Consider the following 16079-nt stretch of genomic DNA (forward strand, 5'->3'; position numbering starts at 1 on the left):
AAAACATAAAATTAGCATTCATAAAATTAGCATAATAAAATTAGCATTCAGTAAATACTTGCTAAATGGACTGATGTGATCGAATCAAAGCAAAAAATATGCTGAAAATATTTATAGAAGATAAGACTAAAATTTAGCAAATTTTATCTGTACATATGTATTATATTAGTTTTTCCTTTATTTTTCTGAAAAAGAATTTTGTCATAAGAAAATTTTTACTTATGTGCCTCATGATTTGATAATATTTAGTATATTTTTACATGATATAAATTCATTTTTGCTAGAATTTTCCTCCTAGCACATCCTTCAACAGTAATTACCACTTTTTTTTTTTTTTTTTTTTTTTTTTTTGGTAGTACTGGGGTGGAACCCAGAGGCTTTCTACCTCCAGACCATACTCCCAGACCTTTTTTATACTTTATTTGGAAACAGGGTCTAAGTTGCTGAGAGCCTCACTAAGTAGCTGAGGCTGGCTTCGAACCTGTGCGATCCTCCTGTCTCGGCCTCCCAAGCGCAGGGATTACAAGCGTGTGCCACTACACCCGGCCCAGTAATTACCACTTTTAATGACTATATGTAAGAAGATTATTTGGATATACCAATATAAATTTGGGAGGTGGAACTTGCTCTTGAATTAGTTTGTGAACAATTTATTTTTAAAAATTTCTAAGAGCCAGTCATGATTACTCATGCCTGTAATCCCAGTACTTGGGAGGCTGAGACAGGAGGATGGTAGGTGCGAAGACAGCTTCCGCAAGTAGTGAGACTCATCAACCTAGTGAGACCCTGTTTCAAAATAAGAATAAAACATTCAGGCTAGATGTAGTGGTGGCTGAGACAGAAGGATCGAAAGTTGGAGGCTGGTCTTAGCAATTTAGCAAGACCTTCAGCAGCGTAGTGTGACATTGTTTCAAAGTAAATAATAAATAAGGCTGGGGTGTAGCTCAGAGGTAGAATGCTCTTAGGCTTAATGTCCAGTAACACTTCCACCAAAAAGAAAAAAATTATAAGAGGTTATAGTACTTCTCAGTACCATTACTGATTTCCTTATTACAGACCCTATACTAAATGCTTTACAAACATTTAGAATTGAAAGAATTACAAAGCAGAGATAATTCATTTTTATTTTTCTCATTCATATTGTTACATAAGTAGCATATCTGGAATTTGAGATCTTCATTCACAGGTTACCTATATGAAAGAGTATCAACTAAGACAAAGACAAAGGGAAATGACGTTGTCTTTAATAGTAGGAGGGTTAATCAGCATATGCTGTATGCTGTTTTGTAATAAGCTTTTTAAAATTAATACATGATATAAAGCTTTTTAATATAAATAAATATATGGCTACATAATCTTCCTAACATGCTCTACTTCATTGTTGATTATTTGTATCTTTTTTTTTTCTTGCAGTACTAGGGATTAAATTTGGGGGCATTCTGCCTCTGAGCTACACCCCGAGCCCTCTTCTTGATTTTTTATTTTGCAACAGGGTCTCACTAAGTTGTAGAAGCATCACTAAGTAGCTGAGGATCCTCCTGTCTGAGCCTCCCAAGTACTGGAATTACAAATGTGCGCCAATATGCGTGGCTGGATTATTTGTACCATTCTTTTTCATTTTGTCGTAAATAGTTCATTAAAGCATATCTATGTACAGCTATCAATTTATTTACTTGGGATAAATTCTTATCAATGAAATGATATCTCGAGCCGGGAGTGGTGGTGCATGCTCATAATCCCAGCATTCGGGAGGCTGAGACCAGAGGATCGTGGTTCGCAGACAGCCTCAGCTACTTAGTGAGGCCCTCTGCAACTTAGTGAGACCCTGTTTCAAAATAAAGAACAAAAAATAGAAGCCAGGCGTGGTGGCGCACGCTTGTATTCCCCGCGCTTGGGAGGCAGAGACAGGAGGATCACACAGGTTCGAAGCCAGCTGCTCTGGCTTAAGAGACCCTGTTTCCAAAAATAAAATAGGTCTGGGAGTGTAGCCTGGAGGTAGAAGGGCTTCCAGGAACCCCAGTACCACCAAAAAAAAAAAAAAATAGGGCAGGGTGTAGCTCAGAGGTCAAATGCCTCTGGGTACCATCCCCAGACCCACAAAAAAAAGAAAAAGAAAAAAAAAAAGAAATTGTATCTCAAAGAATATGCTCTTAATCCACATTCTGCATTCTAAGTTACAAGTGAAGGCTAATACATTTTCATGTTGTTTGGACATCTATTTCTTTTTGTGATTTGTCATTTTTTATCTCTTATACTATTTTTTTGTTAAGGTGAAAAAATTGTACATTGTATTGTCATTATCATTCATTTAACATGTTTAAATTTCTCTTCTTTGATTCATGTGTCATTTAGAAGGATATAGTTCAATTTCCAAATATTTAAGGTTTTTCTGGATATCCTATTATTTCCACTTCAGTCCACTAAGTAAAATTTCAATCTCTTAGAATTTTTTTAAAATTTGCTTAATATTTCTTTGAGACTTGCTTAATAGCCTAATATATGATCTCTCTTGATGACTGTACCATGTGCATTTGAAAATAATGTATTCTAAACTGGGTTGAGTGGTGCATGCTTATAATCTCAATACTTGAGAGACAGGAGGATCACAGGTTCCTGGCCAGTCTGGGCAACTTAATAAGACCCTTCACAACTTAGACTCTATTTCAAAATAAAATAAAATAGGGCCAGAGGTGTAAATGGGTGCAACCTCCAGCACCAAAAAAGAAAAAAAAAAAAAAAAAAGAAAATGTATTCTGCACTTGTTTAATGTAGAGTTTTATTAACATCAATGATACTTATATAAATTGTTGGTGTTTTTACTATTTTCTATTGCCTGGTTGTAATAGAGGGATGGTAAATTTTCCATTCATGAATAAACATTTATATATGTCCTTTTTTATTTGGTTGAGGTTGTTTGGGGTGGGGGGATACTTAGGGTTGAATCCAGGAGCATTCTACCTCTGAGCTACATACCCAGCCCTTTTTAATTGTTTGGTGCTTTTTTGTTTTTGTTTTGTTTTTGTTTTTGTTTTGGTGGTACTGAGGTTCCTGGAAACCCTTCTACCTCCAGGCTACACTCCCAGACCTATTTTTATACTTTTTTAAATTTGGAAACAGGGTCTCTTAAGCCAGCATGGCTGGCTTTGAGCGTGATCCTCCTGTCTCCGCCTCCCAAGCTGGGATTACAAGTGTGCACCACCACACCCGCCTGGCTCGTGTTTTTGTTTTGAAACAGGGTCTCTTTAAGTTGCTAAGGTCTTTCTTGCTAAGGTGCTGAGGCTGGTCTTGAACCTGCAATACTCCTGTCTTAGCCTCCCAAGCACTGAGATTATAGATGTATGCCACTGTAGCCAGCTTTGCTTACTTGCTTTATTATTTTTTATTTTTCCCTATGTCTTCTAATACACTCAGCTTTTTCAATTGAACTCTTAGTATAGTTAGTTAGCCAGCTACCTAGCTAGCTAGTTTTGTATTATTAGGAATTGAACAGAGGGGTGTTCTACCTCTGAGCTACATCCTCAGCCCTATCTTACTTTTAATTTTGAAGCAGGGTCTTGCTAAGTAGCTGAGAACCTCACTAAGTTTCTGAGGCTGGCCCTGAACCTGTGATCCTCCTGTTTCAGCCTCTAAAGTTTTATGATTACGGGTACGTGCCATCTTGCCCAGCAGTTCATTTATTTTTAATGAAATTATTGCTATAATTGGATTTAGGTCTTTCATTTCACATTTTTCCCCCTCCTCTCATTTCTCTTTTCTGGATTTTCTTCCTCTGTTACTTATTCTCTGTTCTATTTTGAATTGCTTGAATAATTTTAGAATTCGATTTTAATTATCTGTTGGGATTTTATTTATTCTTGTTTGAATTTTTTTTAAAATGCCTGTTCTCTGGACTACTGTATTCTTTCTTTTTTAGACTATGTCACATAAAATATAAGATCACTATAACTATTTATGGATCCATTGCCTCATCTTTTATGCTATAAATAAACTATGTATATCATAAATATTATAGTGTTATAAATTTTCCTTTAAATGCCATATGTATTCAAAATAAATTCATCTTCTTTCTCTGTTCTTTAGATTGGGTCTTTTTATTAGTATTATTTTAAGCTCACCAAATTTTTCCTCTGATCTCATTTTTATATCTAAACTCAAGCTGATCCTTGTGATTTATTTTTTAAGATATTGTTTTTTAGTTCTTAAACTTCCATTTGGTTCTTTTTTTAGTTTTTATTATTTTACTGAGTTTTGTTGTCTTTTCATTGTTTACACATTTTTTATGATCTCCAGTATAAAGTTATTATTTAAGTCTTTGATGGTTACTAATTCTATGTGAATCATTTCAGTATTGGTCTGTACTGATTACATTTTCTTACATTTTTCCATTTTTTCAAATATCTGTAATTGGGACTTGTGTCTTTAATTTTGAACTTTTGTCTTGTATTTGAACTTCATATTTGATATGATACACTGGGAGGGCTTGGGGGGCAGGAGTGTGGCTTAGTGGTAGAGTGCTTGGCTAGCATGTGAATGACCTTGGGTCCTATCCCCAGCACTGCATTAGAACACCAAATAATGAAATGATATGTTGGAGTACAGGTGTGGCTCAGTGGTAGAACATTTGCGTTGTAGGCTTAAGGTCCTAGGTTTAGTCCCCAAAGGATATATTTGAAGAGATGCTGGCTTCTGTTACACTCTTCTGAGTCTTGATATTTATTTCTTGATTTTATTCACACTTCTGTGTCTCCCTTGCAGTGGGCAGCATCTGAGTCTCTGTTCTCTTGTTATCACTGCTTGGAATATGTCCCCCACACACATAATTCAGGCCCTGGTCAAAGATTTGGAAAGTCTTCATCCAGCATATCTGGATTTTTCTAGAATATCCTCCCTCATTTTCCAGGTGCTCTGGTCACCCTGAGTCCAATCTCATTTCTTCAAACTAATATAATTCCAGGTTACTGTCTGGGTGCCACACGAGATCTCCCCACAGGCAGCAATGTGGAGAAGCGCACACCCATGCAGTGCCTCTTCATTTGGCCAAGAGTTGTCTCTTCAATTTCCACCTGCTTTTGATTGCTCTCTACTGTCTTCAAATAGTTGTGATTTATATTTTATAGGAGGAGGGTTGGTCTGCTAGGTGCTACTTCAAAATTGCCAGAAAAGAAGCATTTATTATATCCAGACCATCCCTCATAGTTTTTTTTAGGATTATAAGAAGGGTGATTATATCATTTGTAAGTCATGGTAGTTCTGCCCCCACCTTTTTCTTATCTTCTGTCTGGTTTAATTATGTTGCCCAGCACTCCTGTGTAACACTCCTGATGAGTGATGCTTATCATGTCCTTGGCTTCAGCAGAAATTCAGTCACTTACTAATTAGTTCTTTACTGTGTGGCAAGCAGTGACTTTGAGAAAACCAAATGGAGAAATTGTCTAGAGCTCAGAATCATTTGGGCAGGAAATAGGTTTTTGTAATACTTCAGTAAATAGATGATAATTGAAATACAAGAATTTCTCTAGTATCTTAATATATTTTAATTGTAATTATTCATCATAGCGAGATTCAAAATGATGCAAAAATATACATTCACAGAGCGCTTTTTATTTCCCTCCTGGTCCTGTCACTCACCCCTTCCCCATACATGTTAGTGCTGATAGTGGATACCTTCTTAAATGGACACAGTGTTATTTGAACTGTTTCCTTCATCAGGCCTCCTTTTGCCCCTTTACACTGTTCTCCTCTAATCTCCTTCTACTCTTACACTGTTTGTCTGATTTATCTGAAGTCCTTTTTATTTGCTCTTTTCTCTCTAGCTTTAAAGTGAGAGAAAACATATGGTCTTTGACTTTCTGAGACTGGCTGATCTCAGCATAGTATTCTCTAGTTCCATCAGCATTTTCCCACAAATGACGTGACACTTCACTAGAGTTAAATTGTTGATTGAATGTAAGTCAATATATTGTTTGTATTCTTTTTTTTTTTTTTTTTTTTTTTTTTTTTTTTTTTTTTTTTTTTTTGCCGTACTGGAGATGGAACCCAGAGGCCTTCTACCTCCGAGCTACAGCCCCAGCCCTATTTTTTATTCTTTATTTTGAAACTGAGTCTCAGTGGGTTGCAAAGGGGTAGCTGAGGCTGTTCGCGAACTGCGATCCTCCAATCTCAGCCTCCCGAATGCTGGGATTACAAGCGCACGCCACCATGCCCGGCTATTGTTTGTATTCTTGATTATTGCCGTTCTCAATTAACGTAGAATCTAAGTATAGCTTTGATTTGCATTTCCCTGATTGCTAATGATATTGAACATTTTTTATGTATTTATTGGCTATTTCATGTTTGTATTGTGCACATGTAGGAGGAGATTGAACCCAGGGGCATTCTACCTCTGAGCTATACCCCAGCCTTATTTTATTTTTTGTTTGGAAACAGGGTCTCACTAAGTTGTTGAGAGCCTCTCTAAGTTGCTGAAGCCGGTTTCAAACCTGTGATCCTCCTGTTTCAGCTTCCCAAATACTGGGATTGCAGGTGTGAGCCACCACACCTGCCTTTTATTAGCCATTTCCATTTTCTTTAAAGTATTAAATTCATTTGCCCCCCTTTAAAAAAAAATGGGATTATTTGGGTTTTTTAGTGTTAAGTTTTTTAAGTTCTTTGTATACTCTAGTTATTAGTCCTCTATCAGAGGAGTAGCTGGCAAAGATTTTCTCCCATTCTGTAGGCTTTCTCTTAAGACTCTTGTTTGTTTCCTTTGCTGCACAAAAGCATTTTTGTTTGATGCTAGTCCACTTACTGGTTTTTGATATTTTTTCTCAAGCTTTGGGGACTTATTGAGGAAGTCTTTACCAGTGTCTGTATGTTGAAGAGTTGGTCCAGTGTTCAAGTAATTGCAGCATTTCTGGTCTAATTTCTAGGGTTTTAACCATCCTGAGTTGACTGTAGTGCAGTGTGAGAGGTTGGGGTCTAATTTCAATCTTTTACATAAGGATATTCAGTTTTCCCGCAACATTTGTTGAAAGGCTGTCTTTTCTCCAGTATATGTTTTTGACTCCTTTGTTGAAAATCATCTGGCTGTAAGTATGCAGATTCATGTTTCTTCTATTCCATTGGTCTGTGTTTTTATGTCAGCAGCATGCTGTTTTTATTACTGTAACTCTTTAGTATAATAACTTAAGGTACTGTGATGCTTCTAGTATGGTTCTTATTGCTCAGAACTGTTTCTACTATTCTGGGTCTTTTGTTTTCCATATGAATTTTAGGACTTTTTTTTTCTAGTACTGTAAAGAATATCATTGGTATTTTGATAGAGATTGCATCAAATCTGTGGATTACTTATGGTAGTATGACAATTTTGACAAAGACATGGGAGATCTTTCCATCTTTTGAGGTCCTCTTCCATTTCTTTATCATTGTATGTATGTATGTATGTATGTATGTATGTATGTATGTATATTATTGTGTTACTGGGGATTGAACCCAGTTGCATTCTAACTCCAACCTATACCCTCAGCACTAATTTATTTTTATTTTGAAACAAGGTCTCTCTAGGTTGGTAAGAGTCTCACTACTTGCTAAGGCCGTTCTTGAACCTGCATTCCTCCTGTTTCAACCTCCCAAGTACTGGGATTACAGTCATGCACCACTATGCCCGGCTCATTTCTTTCTTTAGTGTCTATAATTTTCATTGTGGCAGTCCTTTGCATCCTTGGTCAAAGTTACTTCTTTTTTTTTTTCCTCTAGACTATTGTGAATGGAATTGTTTTCCATGTTTCTTTTTCAGTGGATTCATGGTTGATGTGTAAAAAAAAAACTGTTGAATTTTGTAAAGTGATTTTGTACTCAGCTACTATTTTGCTGAATTTATCAGCTCTAGAAGTCTTCTGATTGAGTTTTTTTTTTTTTGATCTTCTAAATATAGAATCATGTCATCTCCAAACAGAGATAATTTCAGTGTTTCTTTCTTCTCTTGCCAAATTTTTCTGGCTAAGATTTCAAGAACTATATTAAATAGGAATGGCGATAGTGGGTATACTTGCCTTATTCCCGGTTTTATTTTATTGTTTTACCCCCAGCCCTATTTTATTTATTTTGAAACAGGCCTCACTAAGGTGCTGAGTCTGGCCTCAAACCTGCAATCCTGTCTCAGCCTCCAAAGTACTAGGATTACAGGCTTGTACCACTATGTTCAGTTTGTTACTGATTATAAAGGGAACACTTTCATTTTTACCCATTCAGTATAATGTTTGCTTTGGGTTTATCGTATATTGTCTTCATATTGTTGCAATAAATTTCTTCTATCCTTAGTTTTTTTGGTATTTTTAATTTGAAGGGTGTTGGATTTTTGTCAAATACTTTTTGTTGTTGTTTTTGAGGAACTGGGGATTGAACCCAGGGGCATTCTGCCTCCATGCTACACACCTATAAATAGTAGCCCTATTTTATTTTGAAACAGGGTCTCATTAAGTTGCAGAGGGCCTCACTAAGTAGCTGAGGCTGTCCATGAACCTGCGATCCTCCTGTCTCAGCATCCCAAGTACTGTGATTATAAGTTTGTGGGACCACGCCCGGTGATTTTTTCAAATACTTTTTCTGCATCTATTATGATGATCATTTGAGTTTTATCCTTGGTTCTATTTATATGGTGAATTACATTTTGTGTATGTGTGTTTGAGTACTGGGGATTGAATTTTCTTTCCTTGAGGTATCTTTATTCAGTTTTGATATCAAGGTGATACTGTCTTTGTAGAATTTGTTTAGAATTATTCCATCTCTTTTTTTTCCATGAATAATTTGAGGAACATTGGGCTTAGTTCTTCTTTAAAGGTTTTACAGAATTTAGCCAGGAATCTGTCTGGTGCTGGACTTTTCTTTGCAGGAAGGCTCTTTATTGCTGTCTGTCTCTGTCTGTCTGTCTGTCTGTCTGTCTGTCTCTCTCTCTCTCTCTCTCTCTCTCTCTCTCTCTTCTCTCTCTCTCACTCTCTGCCTGTTATTTTTCTGTTTAAGTTTTCTGTATCCTCTTGGTTTAGTTTCAGTAGGTTTATTTATCACCTTGTGTGTGTGTGTGTGTGTGTGTGTGTGCGCGCGCGCGCGCACATGCGCACATGCACGTGTACAATACCAGAGATCAACCTCAACTGCACCCAGAGCCCTATCTTATTTTTTATTTTGAAACAGGATCTCGCTAAGTAGCTAAGGGCCTTGCTAAATTGTTGAGGCCGACTTTGAACCTGCAATCCTCCTGTCTCAGCTTTCAAGGGACTAGGGTTATGGGCACGCTTTACTGTACCCAGCCTATTTGCTAATTATGTGAGGAGGTGGGGGTACTGAGAATTGAACCTAGAGGTGTTCTACTTCTGTGCTATACTCCCCAGCCCTTCTTTACTTTTTATTTTGAAGCAAAGTTATAGTAAGTTACCATGTACTGGCCTCAAACCTCTGATCCTCCTGTTTTGGCCTCCAAAGATTTGTTTTTTAAAAATTAATTATTTAATCTACTTATTTTTTGGTGGTGATGGTACTGCTGGGGTTCAACCCAGGGACATTCTACCTCTATGTTACACCCCCAGCCTTAATTTATTTTTTATTTGGAAACAAGGTCTTACTAAATTGCTAAGGCTGGCTTTGAACCAGTCTCCCAAAAACTGGTATTACAGTTGTGCACTACCAGGCCCAGCTAAAACGTTGCCAAATTCTATGTCATATATTTTGGAAACAAAACTCATAGACCTTTTAAAGAAATATAAATGCCTATTTTACATTTACATATTAACTTTCCATACAGATAGAAAGTGCCTATTTCTCCTGCAGTGTGTGTGGCTGGGGATTGAATGGAGGGACATTGTGCTCCTGAGCTAGGCTGATAAATGTCTCACTACTTGCTGAGGCTGTTTTTGAACCTGAGATATTCCTGTCTCAGTCTCCTAAGTACTGGGATTATCAATATGCACCACCACACCCAGCTCTCTACCACACTATTTGAAATATGCAGAATTTAGAAGATAGTTTGCAGAACCACAAAAAGAGACATATTGCACACAGGCCATGATCTTAAAAGTAATGATTTATCAGAACATTGATGGTTATCAGGATACATTTTCTGAAGTCTGTTCCTGTGCAATTCTTTTCAGTAATTAGATTTTTCTTCCCTTATGTAATCTAACCCGTATTTCCTGTGTTACTTCCCATCTTCCCAAACCACAACATCCTAGACTGCAGTTTTACAGAACTATTTAAGTTTTTGCACTTGTGGTTTTCTTGACTGAAAACACACAACATTAATCTTCATTGCATGTCTAAATCATGCTTACCCTGTTAAACTGCCAAATACATTGCTTTAATATAGTTCAAAAACACTTATATAGAAATTTCCCATAGCTGTTTGTGTTTTGTTGTGGTACTGGAGAATGAAACCCAGAACATTCTACATCTGAGCTACCCACCCCCAAGCCCTGCCTGTTTCATTTTTTAAGTGTGTGTGTGTGTGTGTGTGTGTGTGTGTGTGTGTGTGTGTTACTGAGGTCAGAACCCAGGGGCTTTTCTACCTCCAGGCTATATTCCCAGACCTATTTTATACTTTATTTAGAAACAGGATCTTACTAAGTTACTGAGAGACTCACTAAGTAGCTGAGGCCGGCTTCGAACCTATGTGATCCTCCTGTCTCAGCCTCCCAAATGCTGGGATTACAAGCGTGCACCACCACACCTGGACTCATTTTTAAATTTTGAAGCAAGATCTTGCTAAGTTGATGAGGGCCTAAGTTTCTCAGGCTGGCCTTGAATAGGCAATCTCCTGTCTTAGCCTCCCAGGTTCTGGGATTAGAGTTGTACGACACCATACCCAGCTAACTGTATTTTGAGTTCTCAGATTTTATAGAAAGGATCTACAGTGAATAAGTTTACCCCTTTTAGTATACTTGAGAAATAGTTTGTAATACTGGAAAGAACACAGAGGAGATTTTAAGTCTCTATGTCAACTTGGGCAAATTATATAAACTTACAAGGTCTTAGTTTCTTCACCTAAATAATGACTGAAAAGTTTGCTGGGAGGAATAAATTAAATGATGTGTGTAAAACACCTAGCAAAATATTGGATATATTGTTTTTATAGGGTTAGTTTTTTATGGCTTTAGACTTTATCATGGTCATGATTCACTTGGCCATTTTTTAAGTGTTCATGGTAAAACAATGGTTTTTTTAAGTAGCCGAGTGTGGTGGCACATGATTATTATCCCTGTACTTAGGAGGCGAAGACGGGGAGGATCATGGTTCACGGACAACCTCAGCTACTTAGTGAGTCTCCACAACTTAGTGAGACCATGTTTCAAAATAAGGAATAAAAAATCACACTGCTGGTGTAGCTCAGCAGTACAATGCCCCTGGGTTCCATCCCCAGTAACAATAACAACAAAAAAAGTTATATGCAAGAAAATGGGAAGACCTGGAGAACATTATGTTAAGTGAAATAAGCTAATCACAGAAAGTGAAGGGTCATATGTCTTCTCTAATATGTGCAAACTAGGGAGTAATTGGGATACCAGAGGGGCTCCAGATATACTACCATCAACTATGTATATATACCAGCGTCAATCTCAGTACACTATTGGGAAGGTGGGAAATGGGGAGCTAAGGAGGAGGAACCAAGTGCTGTGTGCAGGTATATCATTGTCAATATGATATGATATGAGACTATAAATAAAAATAAAAGCACATTATGAAAATTAGCCTTTTTTAGTTAAGTCAGATTTCAGCTTAAGTAATACAGAATTTATACCTAATTTACTAAAACTCTGTTTATAACCCAGATTCTGTGGGAAGTCCTTTCTGCTTTCACGCTGTTAATCTCATGATTTTTTAGGACCTGCTATTGATATTTTGACATGTTTATAGTGACTACAATCATTTTGCAACTTATACTAATGAGGCCAATTACATATAAAAAGTAAAAAGGCTAAATTAAAATTTACACCAATAAAAATTTAATAAATTCTAATAGTAATGTATCATCTGTTTTGTTCAAAACTATTGATAGTTTTGAACTTATTGTACATATTTATACTGTTTTAAGCCCATTAGGATATAAAGCAGTTTAAATTCTGTTTAAAAATGTTAATAAATTGAACATAGTTATTATTCAGTCGCAGTTATGACTTATATAAATACTACATTTTTCCTTAGATGACATATCTTTTAAATTTATCCTCACTGTTTCTTTTGCTTTATGCAGCTTTTAAATTTTACCATAGTTTCTGGTCTTTGAGAGATATCAATTTCATTTTTCTTAAAGACTGGGACAGGGAGAAATTACTTGAAGCTTGGATGTCTAATCCAGAGAATTGTTGCCAACGTTCGGGTGTTCAAATGCCAACTCCACCACCAAGTGGGTATAATGCCTGGGACACGCTCCCTTCTCCAAGAACTCCAAGGACTACCCGTTCTTCTGTCACCTCTCCTGATGAAATCAGTTTATCTCCTGGGGATTTAGACACCAGTTTGGTATGGTTTAGTATACAGTGTACTTCTCATAGCTTTGTGTTTCATCTTTTATATTATTTTATAGTGCATCTGGTTGTATTCTTGTAATTGAATCTTGTACCTTTCTTTAAAGGTTCAATTAATTTCATGCTTTGGTAAATATTATCACAGAATATTTTTTCTGATCTCTAAACTATAGATTGAAAGATTTTCTTTGCTCATCAAAACACAAAACAGTTTATGGAAATCATTTACTATATTTTTACCTAAAAGCTTTAGTATGTTTAAATACCCCATTCTAAATATTAAAAATTGAATCTATGATATATACTTTAAATCAAAACTACAAAAATCTATAATTTCTTGAAAACTACTGATTTTAACATTTGCAGTATATTGATGATCATATATTTGTTTCAGCAAAGTTTTTAGAGTTTTGCATTTAGATGCATCTCCATAATGTTTCGTTTTTATTAAGGAACAGTACTCCCCTTGTGGGGGGTTTTTAATTGGCATAGCATGGTGTGCTGTGTAGGAAGTTTTGATGTTTCTTGAATGGTTTAGCCACTAGAAATTTATGATTAATATGAAAGCACTCCTTGTTTTTCTTGGCCATTTTAGAAACAGAATCCTATATCTCCTCAGCTGTAACATAAAATTTGCCTCTAGTCCAGTCATTTTTGAGACGATACATAGTTTTTCAGCAGGATTCCTTGCTTTAAAAAGCCTTATATTGTTACTCTTAAGATCTTCAGTTGCTATTTTAAAAACACAAGGTTACCTTTTATAGACTGTCCAGAGTATATGCAGGGTTAAGGACATGCTATTAAAGTGGTTATTTTGCATCACTCAATGGAATCTTTGTCTTAGATTTTTGTAATGATTTGTTTCTTATATTTTCTTTTCCGAATGTACAAATGCTGATTAATCCCTATATGGAATTTGACTTTTGCATTAAAACATTTAAATCCCACATTTGTTTATAACGTGGTAGTCATGGTATTTGTTAATGAAAGATAGGCACTTTTAACATCCAGCTAGCCTCATAACCTTGAAATATTTAACTTTCTAAATTTGTAATTACTGTACTAAAATTTTTGCCTTTATACTAATAAACAAAATGAATGTATTGTTCCCTCTCCAAAATATGACTCTGAAGTCATTGTTGTTCTTCTCCAGTGTGACATTTGTATGTGCAGCATTTCTGTGTTTGAAGACCCAGTGGACATGCCCTGTGGACACGACTTTTGTAGAGGATGTTGGGAGTCGTGAGTATATGAACAGCTAGCATCTCTTACTGATTGGTAGCATTCTGACTTGGTTTAAAAAATAAAAAAAAAAGCTTGCTCTCAATATTTAATGATATGGATCATTTATATTTGTTTCAGAGTTATACTGAAACGTATTATACTTTACTACTAAAGAAGAATTTTTTTCTCATTTTGACATCTTTCCAGCTACTTTAATGCTATTTAGCTTAATATATGATATTTTTTAAACAAAGCAAGTATATCGAAGTAATTTTTTGTAGTAGTTTAATTTACATAGCATTTTCTGTACATGTTTAATCTTATACATAAATATCAAAGATCAATTATTCAGTCCCATAATTTTTAAGCATTTGTTTTTCTGATTTCTCTGAATTTTTTATCGTTGCTCTTTTCAAGAAAAGTTTGTAAACAAATGAAGATCAGAATAGTGACCAATACAATATCTTGTATGTTATTAGTAGAGGGAAAAAAATTTTTTTTCAAAGTACTGGGGCTTGGACCCAGGGGCATTCTACCACCGAGCGATACCCACAGCCCTGTTTTTTATTCTTTATTTTGAAACAGGATCTCACTAAGTTGGAGATGACTTCACTAAATAGCTGAGGCTGTTCTCAAACGTGAGATACTCCTGTCTCAGCCTCCCAAGTACTGTGATTACAAGCATATGCCACCACACCCAGCTGAGTATAGGGAAGTCTTAAAATTAAGTTTTCAAACTATTTATTTTCATAGAGTACTGGGTACTAAAGTATAGGGAGCTGGGGAATACCATGTGGGTAAGAGAACAAGAAAGAACTTGAGTGTATTTCCTGGATTTTGTTTTGTTGGGGTACAGTTGTCATACATTAAACCACATATTTAAAGTAAATAACTAGAGCCATACATGGTGGCTCACACTTATAATCTCAGCATTCAGGGGGCTGAGACAGGAGGATCGCGGTTCACAGACAGCCTCAGCTCCTTAGGCCCTTTGCAACTCAGTGAGACGCTGTTTCAGAAAAATAAAGAATAAAAACTAGGGCTGGGGTGTAGCTGGAAGGTAGAATGCTCCTGGGTTCCATCCCCAGTAACCACAAAAATAAGTTAGTAAATTTAAAAATAATAAACAATTCGGCCGGGCGTGGTGGCGCACGCTTGTAATCCCCGCGCTTGGGAGGCAGAGACAGGAGGATCGCGCAGGTTCGAAGCCAGCCGCGCGCGCTGGCTTAGGAGACCCTGTTTCCAAATAAAAATGTAAAATTGGGTCTGGGAGTGTAGCCCGGAGGTAGAAGGGCTTCCAGGAACCCCAGTACCACCAAAATAATAATAATAATAATAATAATAATAATAATAATAATAATAATAATAAAAAATAATTTGACAAACTTTGATATAAACCGGTGAAACCATCACTACAATCAAGATAATTTATATCCATCATACTCAAAAGTTTCCATTTCTCCTTGAATTCCTCCTGCCTTTCTTTTTCTGCCTTCCCCTTATTCTCCCACACTATTTCCCTACCCCCAAATCCACAGGTAATCTACCAAAGTATTATTCTGGTTTCATTTTTAGTACATTATTTTTTCCCTGTTTTTCAAAATAGAATTTCAAGGCAAGATTTTTTTTTTTTTGGAGGGTGGAAAAACAATTGTCACTTGAGAATTCCAAATAAATAAGAATATCTGTTTTTTATAAAACAACAACTACACTTTATTAGAGTATAATTAATGTAGCTGATACAGATGAATAACCTGCCAGGGCCATTGCTCATAGTTTAAAGTAGTCTTTGGCCCAGTTATGAAAGCAGAAAGTCTTCCCAGGTATAGTACTTTATTTAGCTTAAAATTGTTCACTGGCTAGACATCGTGGTACACACCTGTAATCACAGTACTTAGAAGGCTGAGATGGAAAGATTGCAGGTTTGCAGCCAACCTCAGCAACTTAGACCCTGTTTCAAGATTCAAAAAAAAAAATTTTTTTTTAATAGGGTTGGGGGCATAGCTCAGAGGCAGAATACCTCTGGGTTCAATCCCCATACTACTAAATTAATTAACTAAAAACTGTTAACTCTACTGTACTAGGAATTATTACCTGGGTTTTACCAAGTTTGCAGCTCTTGGCCTTGGTTCATAAGTGAAAACTGAGCTTTCCCAGGAATTACTTGAATTTTTTTCAACTTACTTGACCTTCCTCACCTAACTCGTATCACAGGAACCATCTCCCATACTCATCACAGACTAGCTGTAATAAATTTATGGTAAGATTTAACTTTGAAAGATCTAATTATTGTTTTCCTTAGTATCTTACCAGCCACCCTAGGATTCTCTATCCTACCATGCCAATTCCTGTCAAATCAAACAC

The 16079-nt window shown here is 36.2% G+C and overlaps 1 protein-coding gene across 2 annotated transcripts in view; it reads left to right on the forward strand.

Annotated features, from left to right (window-relative positions):
• ANKIB1 (ankyrin repeat and IBR domain containing 1) overlaps positions 1-16079 on the forward strand; it is a gene marked incomplete at both ends in the record, with an annotated part of 149718 nt that overhangs the window by 88253 nt on the left and 45386 nt on the right. For both annotated transcript variants that reach the window (XM_080701377.1, XM_080701378.1), the window contains 2 exons: positions 12278-12486; positions 13645-13733. In XM_080701377.1, coding sequence (XP_080557503.1) covers positions 12278-12486; positions 13645-13733 — 298 coding nt within the window. The remainder of the gene's footprint in view (positions 1-12277; positions 12487-13644; positions 13734-16079) is intronic.

The sequence above is a fragment of the Muscardinus avellanarius genome, assembly GCF_963383645.1.
Source record: "Muscardinus avellanarius genome assembly, chromosome: 9".
NCBI lineage: Eukaryota > Metazoa > Chordata > Mammalia > Rodentia > Gliridae > Muscardinus > Muscardinus avellanarius.